Here is a 23,043-nt window from a genome sequence, read left to right on the forward strand (position 1 = left end):
ACAAAAATCTGGTCAAGCATAAGGTGATCTTTTCTCAGGAGAGTACTTTACAGTCAGTTTCAGTTGAAACACTTTATAATTAGTAAGTTCTTGATATCAGGTGAGTGAAATGTTTTGATTTGAAGGCTTCGGAATTGTTTTTTATCTGAATTGTGTACTGTGATAGTTACACATCTTAATTTCTTATTGTTTTTATTTAGTTTTGTCTTCTTATATTCTGTCAATGAAGCTATCGTTTATTTAGGAGACAAAGCCAAACCAAGGAAGCTATCCTGGTCCACGATAAGTTTGACTAAAGAGGGCACAAAATTACAATGTAAGGACTTATTTTGTAATTACGAGTAGGTTGTGAATAATTTTCTCGAACACTTACAAATCTTAAATCAATAGAGCTTGTACAGCTAATTCAGTTGATAGTTCCAAAGGGTTTCTTTCAAATCTTATATTTTCAACTTTTACTTAAGGGCTAGAAAGGGGTTAACGTTTTATTTACTTAGTAGGCTACTGGAAGAAAACCATTCAATTCAAATAGGTGCTGTTGATCACTTAAGGGCAATGATATCGTTTTTACTCTAAGGCCTTTAAGAACTCTCTAAAATTCTACGCATTTTTACTTTCATTTAAAGTTACATCCTTGTTCCATTACCTTTTTTGCACGAAATCAAACAAAGAACTTACGAAAAATTGTCCACTTCAAAATGAAAGCTTATGATTGCAAATGCAATATAGTATACTTCCCGAATATTATCGAGGATCATCTCAAACACTTCTATTGACTATTGTTATTAACATATATTTCTTTTGTGAAGGTAAGAAGTTTTTATGGAAACGCGCGATACCCCGGGATGATACTTATCCTTAATTGTACTGGTCCCAATAAGAATAAGTACAACAATATACTTTCTATTTCTTTTTAAATTTTCCAACAAGATTAAGAATAAACCAATATTGTCTTTTATTTCTCGTATTAATTATTGACAGCTGGATCTCGCGCAAATGAACAGATTTTCAGATAAGAATCATCTGCTCTTCCATAGTGTAGTGTTATTATTTTGTCACCTTTTGATGTTTTAAACAGCCCGCGTGAACTTGATTGAAAACTTTTAACTCATTATAGGTTTTTCACAAAAGTTATGCTATTTCTGTTCCTGGAGGCATCATTGTCCTACGATGGTAAGTCAACCATCTTCTTTAAAGAAAAAAAAAAAAAAAATCCCATCATGAAGCTAGGGTCCTGATTACAATGCAGCTACTCGAACCGGGCCAGTTGGCCACTGGTCTGTTTACGAAAATGTTACCCATCCATTCAGTTCTCATTACAGTTAACGTATTGATTGGTCAACTTTCTGATTGATTAATTACTGTGCGGAAGTTCCGAAACAGTAATTAATCAATCAGCATAACTAGTCTGTAGTGTGGAATAATGGGAACATATAAATTAGCCGTTTTAGTTAGTTTGTATTGGTAATCAAGTGATGACGAGTGAAATTAGGAAATAATTTCACGCGCGTTTTCTCAAAGGCTCGGGAAATTATTAGCATTTTGACAAAATGCAAGTGAAATTATTTCCTTATGTCACGAGTATACCATTTGATTACATTTTAATATCATAGGTGACAAATTGCGCTTGCAATCGTAGGTTTTTGACTGGTATATTGCATCGCAACTGGAAACTTCGAGCTTTGCCGGAAAAAGTTGAAAGCATACATCTTGCTCAAGTTCGTAAGTTTTTTAGTCTTTGAAGAAAACCTTTTAGAAATTCCTTTTTGCCGTTGACAAAAAGTTTCAAAGATGAATCAACTGTCAATTATTTTTCACATTATGACCGTAGTTCGTCTTGAATGAACTGAAAACGGTGCCTGTGTAAAACGCTTAAAAATCCGCTCAATGCCTTTTTTGTAATTGGCTTAAGTCTAGAAGTCGTTTTGACGTTTTGAAATATAAAATATCATCAAAAGTTTTATTATATGGCCAAGGCTAGCTGGCTGAGATGAAATTCAAGCGAAAATGTACAAAGTTTTTAAAGCTTTAAAACATCTTTTATTACAAACGCCATCTTGCCGCTAACTACGTTGCCATGGCAATTTTATAATTTCACATGTGAAATTATAAATTAACGTTAAAATTTCGCGCCAAAATTAAGGAGTAATTTGTCACCTATGATTTTATGAACGTTAACATGAGAAGTCCCCAAAGTAAAATATTTTTAAGCGTCTTTGTTATGAAGAACCTTGATCTAAGCATCGTCTAACTTTTATAAGCCATTCCTACAACTATGAGTAACAAGAGTAACAACTATGTGGTACTCTATTGCAGTATGGACATACTTTTAATCAGATTCGTTGCCAGGTTCTTAGAGTATTTAAAGTTGGAAATGTCTGGGTTAATGAACCTCGATTTCCACGCTAGCTGGGGATGGGGATAATTATATGCTTGTGATATAAGTATGCTGTATAACTGCTCTCTGGCATGATCAAATTAACAAGAGTCTCTAATTGACTATTTTGTCAATAAGAGGATAATGAATAAATTCGAATGCTTCTAAAGTACACCACATTCATAATTTTGCTTTCTTAGATATTGCTAACTCGAATCGATTGCTTCTGTTTTGTTATTTTTTTGTTGTTTCCGCATATTTTTTTGGGCGCTTTTTTTGTTACTGCCGCGGCAATGTTCAGGTATCATAGCTTAGTTAACGTCAATTTGAAATGGGAGTCTCCATGCACGAATCGTTAATTTCATTTTGTGTCATTGTTTTTATTTCATCCAGTCAAAGCGCAGGGCAACCCCTTCAATCCAGGAAAATATCGATTAGCTGGCTCCTTAAATGTGTTACCCAACGGTAACGTGAATCTTCGCCTGAATGCTAAGAAGCAGGGTGCTGGACCGAGCCTCCAGCCTCCCAGCGTTACGGTACCAACACCAAGCACAACTGGTTTTACAACTGGAACTCCAAGCGGAGGACCAATCAGCACGAGTACATTTCCAACGACAGGGTTCAGTACACCAACTGGCACACCAACTGGCACACCAACTGGCACAACAACTGGATACGGAGGCAGGATGGCCGGTATTTGTGTGACAAGTCAACAGTGGGCAGGGGAGGGCAACTAAGGTGTTTCACAAAAAAAAACTAAGGTTTTTCACAATAATTTAGATCTTCCAGTTTTTACCCACCACCACACCTCACCACATCTTATTACACCACACCCCACCACACTACACCTGGCACCACAACACACCACTTTACCAAAACCAAACCACGCCACACCGCACACCACCTCACCACACCACACCACGCCTCACCACATCTCATTATACCACACCTTACCTTACTCTTACCTCACCTCACTTTTTTCTGGTGTTTCACAATAATTTAGACCTCCTCATCTTTACACCACAACTCTCCACACCACACCCCATCTCTTATCTTTTCACTCAGTACAGCTCTCCACACCCCTTCCACCCACCCCTCCACACCACTACACCACACCACACCATACCTCACCTCACTCTTACCTCACTTTTTTAGACCTCCTCGTCTTTATACCTCAACTGACCACACCACACCACACCACAAGTCATCTCATTACACTACACTACACCTCACAACACCACACCACATCACACCACACCGCATCACGCTACACCCACTACAACAGACCACACCACACCACACCACAAGTCATCTCATTACACTGCACTACACCTCACAACACCACACCACATCACACCACACCGCATCACGCTACACCCACTACACCAGACCACACCACACCACACCACACCACACCACACCACACCACACCACACCAGACTACACCACACCACACCACACAACACCACACCACACCACACCACACCACACCACACCACAGTAGACTACACTAGACTACATAGTACCACCGTATCACACCTCACCATATTACTTCACTACAATTTTTTCTGTTACTAAAATTTTTGTTCGTTATTATGCCAACGAAATGTTTTTGACTTGTAGGTTCCAATCCAAGACAAGTTGGCCTCGACTCGCACAATCAATACCGAAGAGTCCACAGCGCTCCTGGTATGCAGTTATCCTCACAACTTAACAATGACGCCCAGCGGTATGCAACCAAACTTGCTCGTGAGAGTCTGTTTAAACATGACCCAAATAGAAGAGGCCAAGGCGAGAACCTGGGCCTACAATGCGCTCGGGGTAGTGATGCTGATTTAGTAAAGAAAGTCGTGGACGCATGGTAAGTAGACATTTAAAAAGTAGAAAACATTTTCCGTGTTTCTATCGAGTTATAGAAACAGGAGTGGAAGTTTGGGAGAATGATAAATGCTGTGGGAACACAAGCCGATAGGCGAGTGTCTCCACAACTTTTTAGAGTTCTCCCAAAGTCGTTCTTTTGCATTGCCTATTCCAGCTCGCATGGGTATGTCGTGACTTATGATTGCCGTGACTACGACAACTGTCTGTATCTCCCTCGAGATATATAGAAACACGATTTTTAGTTATTATTTACCGCCGACCGGTTAGCTCAGTTGGTAGAGCGCCGGCTCCGTGCGGGAGGTCTCGGGCGGTCCCGCCGGCCCCTTCTTTTAAATTATGGAGATTTTTAAAATTTTTTTTTTTTTTTACCCCTCTTTTTTTGGGGGGAAAATTTTTTTTTTTTAAATTCTCCTTTTAACCAATCAGCCCACGTATTTTCCTTTAGCTATTTTCTAAATGATAATATTAGTCAAGTGTTAACAAACAGTGTAAGGCATATCTCTATTTGAGAGATGGCAGAAGTTATGGCACTTGTGAGTTTGCCTTTTCGCGCCTAGTCGTGCACATAAAACCTCCGCATTCGCCCGGCGTCTGCTTGTTTTTAATATATAGAGGTAACCGCTAAATAAGATGATGTGCTACAATATTTGTAACTGTGACATCTGAACGCGTAACGTGGCAGCACTTAATACATGCAAATTCAATTGTACTCGTTTCAACTGTTATTGCAGGTATTACGAGGTTTGTCAGTACAACTTCAATAATGGAGGTTTTTCTGGTGTCACCGGTCACTTCACGCAAGTTGTGTGGAAGGGAAGCACACAGCTTGGCATAGGTTACGCCAGAGGATCTTACAACTTTAATGGCAAAAAGTTTGACAACTGCCTGTTTGTGGTTGGCCGATACAAGGAAGCTGGAAACATGCAGGGGGATTTTCAGCGTAATGTTTTGAAGGGGAGTTTCAATAAGCAAGCCTCGTGTCCTCCCCCTGGGAACTATGGCAAAAGAAATGAGCTTTCTGCGAAGTCAGATGCAGTTAAAAGAGAATTACCAAAAACCTGGAACTTGTTTTGTAATTAAGCGATGATGTTACATTGTTTTATTTCTATTATGAAATTTGACATGAATGAAGACGGGATAAATAAAACACGATGTTGTCGTCAGGCGTCCGAGCTTTATTTCACTTGAACAGAGATTTGTTTTTGAAAACATGTACAGTCGTTAGTTTCTTATCCTCGTCTCGATAGAATTAAGCAGCAAGGAGTATTTGTACGCCCCCCTTGATGGGAATCTCGTCCATCGCAGGGTATCCCACAGCATTGATTATTTCGCCGATACCCGTTTATACACCTGGGTGGAGAGAGGCACTTTGAGAGTAAAGTGTTTTTCAAAGTCTTGAACTGGAACGACCGTTAGGAGTCCGGCGAGCTAACCATTACAGGCCACCCCTTCTCCAATATGCAAATACGATTAATTACTCAGACTAGTAGTAAATTTTTACTGAAATTTTAACGCAGACACAGAAATTAGATCAAATTAGGCAAGTGCAGAAGATGGTTCTGGCTTATTACTGCGGTCCTCCGCCTTAACCTTTTATTTTTAAAAATTATACTTTCGAATGCTTCAACATACATCTTCAGAAGTGACCATTAAATACATTGGAAATAAATTAAAATGTTAAGTATAAATTTTTAATAAAAATAATAATAAATAATAATTATAATAAATGATAATATTAATAATAGTAACAATAAAAATAATAATGACGACGACGACGAAGAAGAAGAAGAAGAAGAAGATTATGATGGTGATGATGATGATGATGATGACGATGATGATGATGATGATGATGATGATGATGATGATGATGATGATGATGATGATGACGATAATGAAAAACAAACTATGTTCCTGATTAGATACTAGTCTTTCATGTGACATTTAAATTTATTTGTAGTATAGCGAACAGTCACTTCTGAAGATAAAGGTTGGAGCATTTGATGTTTTGTTATGTTTGTCACCGCACAATGTCATTTATTCCTACTAAGACTGAAATAGCCCACGAATAAGAGTGCTTCCGATTAAATCTTTAAGGTTGTTTTTTGACAGTCGCTATCTCGGCATTAACTGGGGTGAAGTGGTAAGCTTTCGTTGAGAGTGTTTACAATTCCTTTTCCTACAGCTTCCTTTTCCTACAGCAGATCCCCTAAGATAGGAAACCTAGGTATGGGAAGTCATCCTTTCAAAATAAATGAATTTTGACTGAAATAAATGATGATGGGAATAACACTGTCATCTATAGTGATTGGAGCGTTATGGAAACCACACCCTCACTTCCCCGTCGATTGTGGTGATCGCCAGGACGGCATTTGCAATGATCGCCTAGTTATTCATTGATATTCTTCGGAGATGGTTGCAATCATTTGAAAACAACTCTTCAGGAACATTACGATACCTGTTATCAATAAAAGGACACAATGCGTTGAGACTTTCAGATTCTATCGAACATGACGACTGTTTTTCTCGGTCATAGCTATCGGTAGCGATAAGATGGCTGCAGGGCAAAAGGCCGAATGCGACGAAGTTGAATCTCCGTCATGTTTCTTTAACTTTGTCCTATTCTCTTTGGAACTGGGATGATAAAAGTATTGACGAGGATGTGCAAATAACAGTCTCCTTCGCCGTCGTTGTTAGGCTTGTCACTCAACGTTCTTTCCCCAAATTTTGGAGAGCGCTTCGTGACGACCCAAGTAACGGCTGCGAAGGAGACTAATAAATAACTAAATAATATTTCGTAAAATAATAGACGGCAGCAGATGATAGATTGAACTGAAAACGTCTCAATCGTTTAATTAAACAAACACGTTTTTTTTTAGTCAATCACATTTAACTGCCAATCCTTAACTTAATTAAACCGGGCCTGCAGTTATATCATTCCCAGGCTACCACGGCCCGAGATAGCGGTAAATTCATTCTTGCAGAAGAAAACTGTTCGCTTCTCGGATCAGATAATGTCCGCGGACAAATATCAGTGCATATTTTCGCGCCATGGAACTATTGTTTATCTAGTAAATGCTTACCTCTAGTTAGTGATTTTCAGCTTTTGATTGGTTCCCTCCGCAGAATCTGAGCCATTTCCAAAGTTGACCAAATAGGGAGAAATGACGAAGAATTCCCTGACGGGATTTTGTGGCGCGACAAAAAAAAAAAAGATCGAGGAAGACGCCCCAAGAAGTAGAAAATCTAGAAAAAGTGACACCGCGCACACTTGAAAGTCACAAAGTTGGGTAGAAAAATCGCGCGCGGTTTTCATTTTGGATGCTCAAATAAAAACACGGTATAATCAAACAACATTCACGACTTTCGTATTTTCAATTAAAATCTTAGTGTTTGCCATGTTTCAGAGTGGCTTGCCAGTCCTGGTGGCCAAAATTTTTCTAAACTAGTCGAAGAAATGTCGAAAGAACTGAAGAACTGTCTTGCGATTGTTCGACAAGACTTCTTCAATGATATCCATTCGTGCCGCCATTAACCAGTTTCACCGCCACACTGCACACTGCAGTTCTTAATATAATAATTGGTCACGCCGCTGTTACAGGTGAGAACAAGTGAATCTGTTCCCTAGGGAGCAAGACCGGTTTTGGTCAAGCACAATCTGTTAGGATTAACCGATTTCATCAGTCGAGTTCCAACAACAGTAAAACAAGGCAAAAAAATATTTCCTTGTCCTCAGTATTATTTCCCCAGTTGTAATGTTCGAATCCAATTTGGCATTATGATGGCGATTATGGCTTACTTTGAAGAAACCTTTGACATTCTTCTCGACCTCGCCGCCTGCATGATTCAGATTCACATTCGCGCGGCTCTCTTTTGATTTGCATAACGGTCATGTGACACTTACTTTTATGTAAGAATTTTTCTTAAAGCGGAAATAATTTTTTTTCCTTGCATCTTCCGGTTATAGTTCATATGAGTGTTTGAAAATTTACTAAAATAGTTATTAAACCACAAGTCCGAGTTTCTATGAGCGAATATAGTCAACGAGGTGAAGCAGAGTTGACTATCGCTTATAGAAAACTCTTGACTGGTCTACATTCCTTTCACCGCTCTTTGCAAACAAAGCTCGGCTGTTGACCAAATAATTGACTATACCTTATTGATAAACGGTTTGTATTTAAATTGCACCTGGTATAAGGAGACATAAAGTGAGTTTTATAATATTTCCACGAGAACCTACATTGAGGGTCGAAGTCATTATATCCCCCAATTGCTTGTCTTAATATTATCCACCACTGGAATGAATTCATAAATTTGTTCATTGAAGTTGTTAACACTGGGCGATGCTTTGAGCTTTTGAATTAGCATTAAGAAATATACTTCTTTGAGTCAAATTCAATTTTTGCGTATACAAAAATTAACATTTATTGGACGAGGTTGAGTAAAATAGCGTGATTTGTCAGTGGCGAGCAGATCAATTGATCTGCGAGACACTGACAAATCACGATATTTTGCGAAAACAGAGTTCAATAATTGTTTTATCATTCGATCACTGAATTTGTTTCGCACAAAGTACCTTTGGGAACTGCGTGGAAACCGCACTATTTCTTGAGGAATTAATGCAGACGAAAGCGTAACTTCGCCTTCGCCTTCGCCTTCGCCTTCGCCTTCGCCTTCGCCTTCGCCTTCGCCTTCGCCTTCGCCTTCGCCTTCGCCTTCGCCTTCGCCTTCGCCTTCGCCTTCGCCTTCGCCTTCGCCTTCGCCTTCGCCTTCGCCTTCGCCTTCGCCTTCGCCGATGAAAAGGAAGAAAAAACTTGCATTGAATGATAATTTTTTTGTTCAACTGTTGACTCTCGAGTAGAAACAAAACAATAAATGAAAGCTTGCTTTTGTCCACAACTTCGAATTATTCGCGTTCATACCGTGGCCGTCAAGCCGCACGTCCTGATCACGTGCAAGTCCAGGGTTCAAGCTGTTGTCACTGAAGGAGTTGGTGAGTTTTTACTCGCCCTAGGGAGTTATACAGTTTTAATGCACGCTACGTCATACGTTCTCGTCCAATAGGACACTGCATTTCAGTTAAGGGCGGGGGTATAACAATACTATATCACTCAAACCCAGCTTGGACTTTCGCTTGTTACGGCGATTGAACTAATATCGCAGTACGAGGCGTCAAAACAAAACGGCGAAGGAACAAATTGTAGTTCAGTAAGTAATGTCTGTAACTGTAGCTATAGATTTCAGAGCAATAACAGCTTAGTAATATAATTCCCCTTAGCTTCGATTATATGTTATATGGACGAACGCCATATAAGTAGAAGAAGATAAATGCCTTTAGGATACTCGTTCCATCTCTTACGTATTTTATGCTCAGAAAGCCAAACTAACATTATCTATCTAATACCGTTGTGTTATCACGGACTACTTGGGAAAATATTCTTTGTCACAAGTGACAGGAGGTGGAACAATGTCAGTATTTAAAGTATCCGGTAATTTACACAAATTGCGAATGAAAATTAATGATCACACGTTCACAAGTGTTTGTGATTACATAACGGTATTGTGACAATATTGTGACAATAATTGGAATATTCTTCCCTCGACAATGGACTGAAATCCAGCAGATGACTTTGTCTATTCTCTTGAGTAAGATTTTTGTTTCGTCTCGTTTTCTACAGTATTTAAGAACCACCTTGTATGATGTAAATTTTCTCATTCTGATGATGGTAGAGCTTCGATCTACCGAAATTTAACAGTTTATGTACCAAGTCGGTCATTTGTGTCCGAACTTCTCGGACACAATGAACCTATTCTGGTTATTCTTTGTTCTTCCTTAGCTTGTTTTAAATTTTGCTAGAAAAATAGTTTAATTAATTTAGCGGTTAAATTACGAGTGGAGTTTTCTATCAGGGGACAGCCAACGTTTGCTGTCGCTGAAAATTGATGTAGGGTAAGAAGTCTAAACTCTTTGCTCTGTCACTTGTTCTGTCACATACAGAAATCATAATATAAATTGGCAAAAAACAAATGGCAAAACAAGCCATTGTTTCTCAAGCAAATGTCGACTATCCAAAACAGCCAAGTATACTTGGCTTGATGTTTACATGCAATCGATAGCCGTTTTTGCGTGCTTGTGAAAACTGTTACCGTTGTCAAGGATATGATCTTCATTCATCATTTCATGCACGAAGCCTCTTCCTCTTCCTTTCGATCAATTGATCCAGCTGAAAATATTATCGTCCCACACCAATGTCACTCATGTATATAACAACGTTGAACAAGTGATATATATAGGACGTGAATTATTGGTTTGCCGTTACATTGGACAGAGCAAATCATTGTTATTTCAACGCTACGTTATTTGACCATATAAGGTCAGAATATACGCAAAATATAACATGTCATTAACCTATAGTATAAATGACAAGAAAAGTGAAGTTGAATAATTCACATTTTTTTTCGATTGTTTTACACAAACTACTTTCACTTGTTTCTTATAGTTTTCTCATCGCTAACGGGCTCGAAAAAAAAACTACGACATTTGTAAAATTCCTGCGTTTATCATCTGCGAAACCATCAAATAAAACCACCGCATGGTTAGCTCAGTTGGTAGAGCGCCGGACTGCTGTGCGGGAGGTCGTGGGTTCGAACCCCAGACCGGACCAACACTCAGGGTCTTAAAATAACTGAGGAGAATGTGCTGCCTTTGTAATTACATCTGCAAATGGTTAGACATTCTAGTCTTCTCGGAAAAGGACGATAAACCGTAGGCCGTCTCCTGTATCTTCAGTGTTATGGTCAGCAGGGGACGTTAAATAATAATAATAATAATAATAATAATAACAACTTTATTAACGTGTCTAAAATGTTTAGCTGAGGGGAAAAGTCCCCTCTACTAATTGTGGACACCTGACTAAGAAAAAACTTTAAAAAACTTAAACCTATCATTATACAACTATTACAATTAATAATTTAAAGTTAAAACAAGAAGCTATTTACATAATAAAAACGGGTAAAAAAAGTAAATCTATTTAGAACCCACACACTTATCGTAAAGAGTAGAGCACGAAGTTCCCGGTGTTGTGGTCTGGCCTTTGTGTAGTAAATTACAGTATGTGTACAGCGCATTTGAACATTACATATGAAAAATGCGCTATATAAATTGATTATCATTATCATTATCATTATCATTATAAGGTGTAAAAATTAACGCTATTCGGTTTCCATGGGAGAAACATAATTCTCAAGTCTAAGTGGTCATGATATGATAAAAATAGCAAGCATTTCAGCGACTTGTTAAGCATTATTTCAAATAGCTCGAGGCGGATTGAGTCTTGAATGAATAAGAATTTCGTAAATTAAACTTCAAATTTATTTCGGCACTTTTTTAGTTCAAAAGTATTTTGAGATGCCTTGCTTTTTCAATCCGTGCAGAAAGTGCTTGTGCTTTCCGATTAAAACTTGAATTGAAGCATGCATTATGTAGGATCAACTGTCAACATGTTTAGAGCAAGGTCTAATAACCATAGGTCGAAACTTAACCGAGTTAGGAATCTTTGCATGCAAGAAAGATCTAAGGAAAATCGTTTTTTATCATCATTTTTTCAGCAGGATTTAAATTTGCTAATGGATGGCCAAGTCATTCCTTAAAAGTAAATTGTAAGAGGCGAAGATTCCTTGCGCCTGACTATTTTTCTCATTAGGAAGGTATGGGGACGTGCCATGAGTTAACTTTGCTTCATTTGTTTGTTGTCCCATTTCAGACCACGAGATAATATCAGAATAATATCGTTCAACTTCAAACAAATTCACGTTTTTAGGAATTATTTCCAGAAGAACAACACTTTGGAGAGATCAGAACTGGGCAATTTACAGACGTAGACAAAACGGTCTATTATTTAAATTGATAATTAAATTATTATTCCATTTCAGCTGCACTTATTTTGCCCAGAAGTCGAAACATGGCCGCATGGAAGCGTTTACTAACATATTGGATCTTGATTGGATTCTTCATATCGGGGGAAAGGTAGGCAAAGTTTCTTAGCAAATGGAAGATGTAAACCAGATAATTCTATAAATACGTAATACTGTGTAGCCAGCGGAGATAAACATATTTTTCTTGCTGATATCTTCTTGCGCGCTGCCCTGCATGGGCTTATAGTAGTTTAAAAGGCCTTTTTTTAGTAGACACATTGAAGGAAGGGATGGAATTGTGCGTTTTTAGAAAACAATCTCTACAACGGCAGCTTATATTCAAATAAGATTTAAAATTTGCAAAATTTCTACAACCCTCATAAATGTTTTCCGAATGTACCTAATACTTAAGAGTTTTCTTGCGTTTTGCCGTATCCCGAAAGGTTTCGTTATACTTTGCCATAAGACGCTCTCAAACATGACAAGTTCGGCATTAATATTCAAACAAACAAAAAATACCAGCAAATTTTCCAATTCAAGTACTCGCAATAGGCTATTCTTCTTAGTGTATCGATATTAACCTAGATGACCTTGTAATTATTATATTAGTTTCTTTATTTTTATGCAGCGCCAGCGTAAAGGATGAAGAAGAAACTCAAGTTAAACAAGTAACACGCGAGGGTAAAGCAACATGTAGCATATTTATACTAGATAACTTATCTGCTTACCTCAATAAAACACTGACATGAATCAGTTTAATTCATTGCGTCTTGATCAGGGGCAGGAGGGAGAAAAAATGCGCACTATTGATGTTCAGCAATAATTCTTTAGCTGGGTAAATCAAGAGAGGCGTAGGTTCCAATCGGTGACTTTCCATAAGTTTTTATTGGCAGTCATCGTCACCATATGTTGGCAAGGAAATTGGCATTCAGCATACTTTTGAGCTTATATTTGGCATCTAAAACAAGCAAAAAAAATTAACACAGAGGAATTTTCCGGCTTCAAAAAAAAATTAAATCGTTTCAACATGAAAAAAATAAGGAGATTTACTGTTTGCTTTCGAGATTGGATGAGTTAATTTGTTCGTTTGATTATTTGTTTGTTTGTTTGTTTGTTTGTTTGTAAGCGCGTGTGATCATTGTGGATAGCAAATGAAAGTAAAAGTGTTGCTACAGAAACTTACATTTTTAACTCGTATTTACATTTTTTTTCCCTTTTTTTTACTCCATTACTGTTGTATTCTCTGAATGGTGGGTATACAAGTGTGCAAAATAACTGACTTTTATAGCAGAATGAAATCGCTAAACAATTCAAAGTCGACATTATGATTCTTGGAAGACAGCCTAATAATTCCCTTTGACAATATTCCCAGTGTTTTAGTATATTTTGTAGTTTTATAAAAAAAAATACACCACACCACACCTCACTCCTACCTCTCTTCATTCTTTTCTGTTACTTTAATGTTTGTGGTTATATGCCAAAGAAATCATTTTTACCTGTAGGATCCAATCCAAGGCAAGTTGGCCTCGACTCACACAATGAATACAGAAGAGTCCACAACGCTCCTGGTATGCAATTAACTTCGGAACTTAACGATGACGCTCAGCGGTATGCATCCAAACTTGCTCGTGAAAGTCTGTTTAAACATGACTCCAAAAGAGGAGGCGAAGGCGAGAACCTGGGACTACGATGCGGTCCGGGTAGTGATACTGAAAGGGTAAAGAAAGTCGTCGACGCATGGTAAGTATGACATTTGAATGGGAGAAAACATTTTTGCTTTTCTATCGAAATTCAGTATAAATCTACTAGCGTTCTATCACAAATGCTGTTCTCTGATTGGCTACGCTACTCACTATCTATTCTGTTGCAGAAAGTGAGTAGCAAAACAGCGAGCAGTTGTCAACAGAATGGCCGCCGCTTTTGCGTTTTTTTTTTTTAATTTGACCGCTTATAGGGTTAATATATAAAGATATATAGTACAGTTAAGATAGAGCATTTTGAATTTTGGAGTTTCACGCCACACGAGGTCAAAGATGACCGCCGGAAGGTTGTCATGATCAATGATCAATGATCAATGATACCTCATCCTGCGATTTTTAACAAAATGGACATTTGTGGTTTTGTAGGAATTGTTTATGTGAATGTTTACTTGTTCATGAGGGTGATCTGACCGCTTTTTGTAGCAGAATTTAATGCGAGATGTTTTTTATTGATTTCCGGCCGCTTTGTTGCAGCCCAAGCAGTTGGATTCCAACATGGCGTTTTCATACTGTGCTCTCTAAATTTGCGTAAAACATTTAACGCATAACTCGAGTACGGAATAACGTACAGACCTGCGGATTGGACACATAGTTTATATACTAGTAAATACTACAATCTGTAATATTTTTTGATTTTTTTTGACTCTGTATCTCCTTCGAGTAATAGTTTATGCTATTTTCAAAATGCTAGTATTAGTAAAGTTTAACAATTAGTGTAATGCATATCACACGTTAAGAGAAGGCAGAAAATATTACACTTGCAAAAGGCACTTGTGAATTTGCTTTTTCGCGCCAAGAAGTGCGCATTAGTCTTTCGTATGTGCATCACTTCTTCACCTCTTATGTTGAAGTAGCCAAGTCCTTGAGCTCTCTCTTCCGCGCGCCTTTTAAGGTATTGAACTAAGACGCTCGAGGCGAGAGTCCAGGATAACTTGCATATGGTTTTTCCCCTATATTTTTGGGGAAAAGCTGGCGCATGCGCATGCAAGTTATCCTGGACTCTCCCTTTGCGCGCCTGGGTTCAGCCCCTATAAAAGGCGCACGGAAGAGAGAGAGTTCAGCGACTGGACTAAATATATAGAGGTAACCGCTTAATAAGATAATGTGCTACAATGTATGGAATTTTGACACCTGAACGCGTAACGTGGTCCAATAAAAGTTGTTTCTGCTCTGTTTTAACTGTTATTCCAGGTATAAAGAGGTTTGTCAGTACAACTTCAATAATGGGGTTTTTTCTCGTGGCACGGGTCATTTCACTCAAGTCGTGTGGAAGAGAAGCACACAGCTTGGCATAGGTTACGCCAGAGGTTCGTACACCTTTCGTAATGGCAAAAGGTTTGACAACTGCCTGTTTGTGGTTGGCCGATACAAGAAACAAGGAAACATGCGAGGGGAGTTCCAGAAGAATGTTTTGAAGGGGAGTTTCAATAAGCAAGCCGTGTGTTAATCACCTGGAAACTATGGCAAAAGAAATGAGCTTTCTGCAAAGTCAAGTGCAGTTAAAAGTGGAGATTCGAAAAACCTGGAACTGGTTTTTTAACTAAGCGTTAATCTTAATTGTTTATTTGTATCACGAAATTTGACGTGAATGAAGATGGGTTAAATAAAACACGATTTTGTCGTCAAGCGTCTGAGCTTTATTTCACTTGAACAGAGATTTCTGGGAATCAGTCGTTAGTTTATAAAAAAAAGGGCAGCCTCGAGCCAAGTGGTGCATACTGCCGGAGCTTATCCTCGTTTCGATAGAATTAAGCAGTTAGCTAAAGGAATATTTTCCACCCCTCCCCCACCCCGGGTTGGGACGCTAGTCCATCGCAGGGTACCCCCCCCCATTTTTCCGCCCCCCCCTTTACGGGGGGGGGAGAGTAAAGTGCCTTGCTCAAAAACACAACACAGTGACCCCGGCCAAGGCTCGTACCCGGAACGTCCGCTCCGGAGTCCGGCGCGCTAACCATTAGGCCACTGCGCCTCCTATATGCCAATATGATTAATTACTCATACTCAGTAGTAAATTTTCGCTGGAAATTTGACGCAGGCACAGAAATTAGGCAAATGCAGGAGATCGATGGTTCTGGCTTATTTCTGCGGACCTCCGCCTTCAGAATGAGAACAAGGGGGTGAGGGGAGGGGTATCGTGTAGGTTAAGACTTTGAATAATTGTTAACCATTAAATCTGGAGTTTGCTTCGGTAGGGTTATAAAGTACCATTCAACCTTTTATTTTAAAAACTATACGTTTCGTATGCTTCAACAAACATCTTCAGAAGTGAACGTTAGCTACATCACAAATAAATTAAAATGTTTAACTAAATTGTATTTAAATAAATAAATAATAATAGTAATAGTTATAATAAAAACAATAATGACGACGACGACGGTGATGATGATGATGAAGATGAAGATGAAGATGTAGATGATGATGATGATGATAAAGATGATGATGATGATGATTAAAAATAAACTATATATGTTCCTGATTAGATACCAGTCTTTCATTTGACATTTAAATTTATTTGTAGTCTAGCGAGCAGTCACTTCTGAAGATGTATGTTAGAGCATTTGATGTTTTGTCATGTTTGTCACCGCAGTTTTTCTTTTTTTTTGTACTGAGGCTGAAATGGCCTACGTATAAAAGTGCTTACGATTTTTTTAGGTTATTTTTTTTGGCAGTCGCTATCTTGGAATTGACTGGGCTGAGGAGGTAAGCTTTCGTTGGGAGTGTTAATTACAATTCCTTTATCTACAGCAGATCCCCTTAGACTGAGAAACCTTAGTATGGGAAGTCATCCTTTCAGAATAAATGAACGGTATTTTACACATAATTTTGCGTGAAACCTCAAGTTGCAACAGTATGTGTCTATAAAAGTTCGCTCCTTTCTCAGTCTCCTTTTTCCTTTCTCTCTTCACAATCCTTGAGTGAACGAAATGTAAGGTGAAGTTCCTAGCGGCAAGAGAATAGAAACGGATTTGTAAAAATCGACGTATGTGAGTCCAATCCTGATTAAAATAAATAATAACAATAACACTTTCATCTATATGATTTGGGCGTTGGGAAACCACCCTCCTCGCTTAAGGTTATTTAAGGTTTTGGGTAGCATAATACCTTCAGATGACATGAATGCATAAGCGAAGCATTTTTAAATATAATTTGACAAGCATTTTGTGCAGCGAATTGCATGGTCAGGATTGTCATGAAACTTTCTGATACAAAACTAGAGAGCTCTGAGGCTTATTTGCTAAAGTTTGGGAGAAATCTGTCGTCGGGTTTTAAAGTTATAGAAATTTTTGGTAAAAACTAGATTTTGAAAATATGATCAAATCTCAAAAGATTTTATTCCGACTGAAAAACGAATGTCATATTCTGAAAATTCGAACATTTTTCATTCAGGACGCAAAAATTCGAAGAAATCGGTGAAATCTTTCCTGCCAAAAAGCGCGATTCAAAAATGCAACAATCACGTAAATAAATAGGATCCGGCCACCTTAAGAATCATAACTTTCTATAGCTTTTTTGAACATACAAGTACACTTTTCAAAGGTTTAAATGTCATTAAATTATTTGATGAAGTAGCTTTTCACATTGCTGTTTTTATGTACAAATTTAAAAACAAATTTTTTCCTACTAATTTTGATGTTTTTTTTCATTTTGGTAAAAAAAATTACAATTACAACACAAGACTTTTCTCTAGAATGGCTAATGCTCTACCCCAAACCAGAACAAACTAAGGAATCTTTAATATTAGATATCAGGGTGCTAAAAACTGGAATGGTATCAGTGATACCATTAAGCTTCAGTCTGATACTAAAACGATTTAAGAAAAAGTTCAAATCAAGCATTATTGCAAGCTATTAACTGAACTTTCTATACCACTGTAATTTTAAATACCTTTCTTCTGTTAGTTAATGTGGCCATATACTTTATTTTCCAGCTTATTTTCACTATTTTTAAGTAAACTAAGATTTTGTCTGTGTGTCTGAATGTTGTTGTATTTGTTATCTATAACTAAGTCCTATAAAGTACTCGGCTGACCCATTTTAAAAATCATTGTATTAAACACTAAGGATGGCTGCCCAATCTTATTAGCCAATGGTGTTTATTTTGGGCAACCATGCACTTCATTTTATTCTTATTATTCTTTATATTGTAAATTCGATTTTATTTTGGGCGCAAATAAAATGTTGTTGTTGCTGTTATATATGTTAATGTGCAAAATCTTATGAAACACGTTGCTAGAAAATTTGTTCAGGGAATTTGTAGAGTCCACTGGACCTTTAAGCTATATCATCATACTGTACCAAATCAAGTTATTGGTATCTATATGACTCTAGAAAACTCATATTGCATATGTTTTTATTCCCATTGCAGTTACATCGCAGATTGATCTTTGGAAGCCAGAAAAATACGAAATTACTGGCCAAATAAAACCTTTGCCAGATGGTAGCATGAATGTTCAGCTGAATGCTTAAAAGGAAGAAGCAGGACCGAGTAGTCACCTTGTTGGTCCCAAAACAACAAAGAGCACCACTGCTACAATAGCTCCTACGCAAAACCCACAGACATCTTCAAAACCAACGCCCATGGGAAGCCAGGGACCTTCCAGTTCACCTCCAGGTGCTGGGATGACTACACCTCCCAGTCCAAGCACTGGGGTCGAAGCAAGTACTCCTTCTACTCCAAGCCAGAGTTCTGAGACGACTGGGGCAAGTACAGCCCCGACTCCAAGACCAGGGCCTGAGGCGAACAAGACATCTACTTCAAGCTCAGCTGAAAGCACGATACAAAAGGTACTACAAGGGGTACTACAGCGCCAAGTGCAACTCATGGTGTTGGGACAATTACAGCTCCTGCCCCAAGCCCAGGGCCTAAGCCGACCACAACAACTACTTCAAGCTCAGCTGCTAATATGACTACAAACGGTACTACAAGGGGGACTACAGCGCCAAGTGCAAGTCAAGGTGTTGGGACAATTACAGCTCCTACTCCATCAGGGCCTAAGGCGAATAAAACTTCTACACCAAGCTCAGCTGAAAACACGACTACAAAAGGTACTACAAGGGGGACTACAGCGCCAAGTGCAAGTCAAGGTGTTCGGACAATTACAGCTTCTACTCTAAGTCCAGGGCCTGAGGCGAACAAAACATCTACACCAAGTTCAGCTGAAAACACGACTACAAAAGGTACTACAAGGGGGACTACAGCGCCAAGTGCAAGTCAAGGTGTCAGGACAACTACAGCCCCAACTCCAAGACCAGGGTCAAGTGCAAGTCAAGGTGTCGGGACAACTACAGCCCCAACTCCAAGACCAGGGCCTGAGGCTAACAAAACATCTACACCAAGCTCAGCTGAAAACACAACTACAAAAGGTACTACAAGGGGGACTACAGCGCCTAGTCCAAGCCCAGGTGTTGGGGCCACTACAGCACCTACCCAGAGCCCGGGGGCTGGAAAAACTAAACCTTCTAGTCCAAGGCCGCGACCTTCATCAAACGTAACTTGTACTGGAAGCCCGGGTGGGAGTACAGCTCCAGGTCGGGTAACTACGCCTTCTAGTGCAAGCCCGGGTGCTAAATCGAATACACCTCCTACTCCAAGTCCGGGTGCGCGTGTATTTCCAACGAGAGGGGCCAGCACAGCCCAAAAAATTGCAGGTACGTTTCATTAGCCAAAAAAAGGCCTGTAAGGGCCAGGGTTCCTGACTTTCAGTACATACTCTTGACATACACAAACGTAATTATAATTGTCAAAGTACTCGTCATCGGCCAAATTAGAAATTTAACCGCCCAATTAAAAATTCGAGTGCATCGATCTTGCCTGTTTAATTGATTATTGATTCTAGACTCTGCATTAAATTCAGTCAGACAGATCAAAGTGAAAGTGCTTCGGGAGCAAAACAAACAAACAAACATTCTTGTCTATAAACATTCTCGTTTATAATGAAGTTGGTACGAAGTGCGGAAAAAGATGCGTAAATGATCCACGATTGCTTTTGACTTATCTTCTGATTGGACGAAAAATAAGTGGCGCGAGACTTTTAAACCAATCACTACGGGTTGTAATGCAAAACAAAAGAAAATGCGAAATAATTTTAACACTCAAGCGAAATCTGCTCTGTTATCTTCAATTTATTCGGATTTTCCGATATCATCCTGAAGGTTCAAAGGCTGGGAGGCAAGTTGGACTGAACTTACATAACAAGTATCGACAAATTCACAACGCTCCAATAATGCAGTTATCTCCACAACTAAACGAAGACGCTCGACTGTTTGCAGAAACTCTGCTGGTATTAATATGTTGGTACATGACAAAAGTCAACTAGAAAATAAAAGTGAAGGTGACCGTCGCAGTAATGTAAAATCAGTTAAGAAGGTCGTCGATGCTTGGTGAGTGAATATTTTTTTTTTCAAAGATAACTTTCCTGAACTGTCAATTGGTACCCTCATGTTTGCTGCCCTCATGTTTACTCCTCATTGTACGAGAATAAAAATGGTGGATATAATATGTGTTTCGTTTGAAACTATGGGTACATCAATAAGCTGTAATCTAATCTGTTCTTGTCTGTTTTTATATAACCCACCGTCACGATGCCCATACATGGTCACGAAGTCATTGTTATCTGTCCTCCATATACATAACATATCCGCTAGGGGCCTCTACTTATCGTTTGCACAAATAGTGGACCAACCTTATGCCCATGTACCGTAATGATTCGATTAAGCGCCCTCCTTCCAATAAGCGCCCCCTTCCAAATAAGCGCCCCCCTTCGATTGTGTTTTTGTCAATAAGCGCCCCTATTCCAATAAGCGCCCCCATTCTAATAAGCGCCCCTGATTCGGTTGTTTTTCAATAAGAGCCGTGTCCCGAATAAGCGCCCTGTCGCGAATAAGCGCCCTCCCTTGAGGTGCCAAAAGTAAATAAGCGCCCCGGGCGCTAAATCGAATCATTACGGTAAATACGAAACAACCACGGTCTCTTGCCCGTCCTCTTGACCTTTACGGGTTCCTAAAGCAGAAGCAAGTCACGGAGTCCCAAAACGCCTTCTTATTTAACAATTTTTCTTTGAAATCGAGGTGAATAGTGGTAGAATATTCACCGAGCCGCGGAGCGGCGAGGTGAATATTCTGCCGCTATTCACCGAGATTTCAAAGAATAATTGTTTTAGTATATACACACGAAGTGATCTCAACAACAAGCGATCTCAAAGTTTTCAGAAGGAAACCATTTAAAGTCGATTTAATTGACCTCTCAATTCATGCGTGGGAAACGTACATATATGCGGCACTAACCGACATGCGCGAAACAGTTTACCGAATCTTCAAACATGGCAAATCTAGTTAATCTTCGATAAAATCCTCGTCACAATCTAGCAAAATGGTCCTTTAACACCACTCAAACCTGCAATCTGATCAAAAACCTGCTTGCAAAACATTTTGACCGTTGAATCAAAGCTTTTGAAGCTCACTTGAATTGAAAATTGAAAGAGCAGTTGGCGAAGGATCCACCTGAAAGTTTGGATTATAAGCTTACTGAATGTCTGCAGAACTGTGGTGAAGACTGGATGTTTTCTTGCACAAAGACTTTTTCCTGAATATTTGTGGAGGATCTTGGTTGAATAACACTTGATGATGATGCCGATAAATCTGCGGTATTCATTTCTGCCGATGCCAGGCGAAGAGCGACTTCACGGTAAGCAATTGTTTATCGTTTTAGTACTCGAGTTGTGTAGACATTGTGCTGCAAATTGCGAAATATGTAGTCTTCTCTTACTTTGAAAACCATCAGGCCAAATTTCTTAGCCTTTTTTTTGTCTTTTCTGGTTCAGCATCTTCTTGTATTCTTAGTATTTGCGATTCAGAAACGCCGGCGAAACGCGAGTTTACGCCGGCCATTTTGTTTGAGTTTGGATCAAGCATTATTCACTCCGTAGGGAGTGAATAATGCTCATTAGCCCGAGATAGCGAACCAATCAGATTGCTTGAAACACCAAAATCCCTGAGTGTGTATATACTAAAGGGCCTTATTTCTGGTAAATACTTTTAACTTCAATGATAGCGGAGCTCCCAGCGGCACGAAGGGCCGCAAAGCAGAGCCCCATACCCTTAGAAAATTAACAGACCCATGCTTTTGGTTTTTCATGGTCATCATGGCTAGCGGCATAGTTCGGAGGCGCAAATGTCTAGCGACGAACGCCCCCAACATGGCGGCCATACTCCAGAAATAGGTTTATGGTTATGGTTAACGTCAGCTTACATCTTTGATATTGGACATCGATGTCATGGTCAATTGACAGCTGTCAAAACAACCAGTATCACATGATACTGCTGACCAGTATCACATGACCATATCGCGGGCTCACATATAGAACATCATCGAGGTCGAATGTTTTTTTTTAAGTTAACCGCTGTCTAAGTAATGGTTTACATTGGATCGTGGGCTCAAGTTCTATATATATTTTATATCGGTCAGTAAATTCGGACTTTTGAAAAGGGCGAAGTAACTAACCGGGGAGCTCCGCTTTTAGGCTTGGCTAAATATTTATATTGCTTTGCAGGTATGAAGTGGTTTGTGACTACAATTTCAACGACCAGAAATTCTCTGGTGCCACTGGACATTTCACTCAACTGGTGTGGAAAAAAAGTACCAGACTCGGTCTGGGTTTTGCCAGAGGATCTTTTAGCTTTAAAAGGGAGGGGGGGGGGGGGGGTAATGAGTGCTTCAAGGAAGCAGGGAACAAGAAGGGAGCATTTCAACAGAATGTCGTAAAGGGAACATTCAATAGGAAAGAAACATGTCCCCAAGAAGAAAAACGTAATAGAGTTTCTGTTAAGTTATTGAATGTTTTGTTGAATCCTTGAAAGGAAAATTGAGGCAGATTACAAACCAGCTTAAAAAAAAGTCAAATATACGTAATAAAAAGGGCCTAAGGTTTCGTAGTTCGCCATTTAGAATCTAACGTAGTTGGTTGAAGATCGTTAGTCGTACGAACAATCTGCGTCATTTTCCAGTAGAAAGACCTGAAGCTGTAAATCAGCCGACCTGTTATAAATGAGATGTTAAGTGCATGGCTATCAATTAAATTGTAATTTCACCTACATGTGACATTAAAATATGTGTAAA

General features: G+C 39.0%; 3 protein-coding genes across 4 annotated transcripts in view; all 3 read left to right on the plus strand.

Annotated features, from left to right (window-relative positions):
* The window catches only part of LOC144649636 (uncharacterized), a 73,135-nt gene that overhangs the window by 7,937 nt on the left and 42,155 nt on the right, over positions 1-23,043 (plus strand). The window lies entirely within an intron of this gene.
* LOC144649651 (salivary antigen-5-like) lies at positions 80-5,421 on the plus strand. Of its 2 annotated transcripts, none has more exons than XM_078509202.1 (6): positions 80-100; positions 245-316; positions 1,118-1,173; positions 2,771-3,070; positions 4,001-4,238; positions 4,990-5,421. In XM_078509202.1, coding segments are annotated over exons 2-6 (945 nt in total). In that variant the 5' UTR covers positions 80-100; positions 245-314; the 3' UTR covers positions 5,339-5,421. The 2 variants fall into 2 exon arrangements, with proteins under 2 accessions (XP_078365328.1, XP_078365327.1); XM_078509201.1 differs by having other exon boundaries at positions 82-100; positions 230-316.
* Positions 9,755-15,555, plus strand: LOC144649662 (Golgi-associated plant pathogenesis-related protein 1-like). The gene is made up of 5 exons (XM_078509219.1): positions 9,755-9,901; positions 12,188-12,281; positions 12,798-12,850; positions 13,672-13,909; positions 15,121-15,555. The coding sequence occupies exons 1-5, from the start codon at positions 9,880-9,882 to the stop codon at positions 15,374-15,376; spliced, it is 663 nt and encodes a 220-aa protein (XP_078365345.1). The 5' UTR covers positions 9,755-9,879; the 3' UTR covers positions 15,377-15,555.

The sequence above is a fragment of the Oculina patagonica genome, chromosome 4 (genome assembly GCF_052425735.1).
Source record: "Oculina patagonica isolate OP01 chromosome 4, crgOcupat, whole genome shotgun sequence".
NCBI classification, from domain to species: domain Eukaryota; kingdom Metazoa; phylum Cnidaria; class Anthozoa; order Scleractinia; family Oculinidae; genus Oculina; species Oculina patagonica.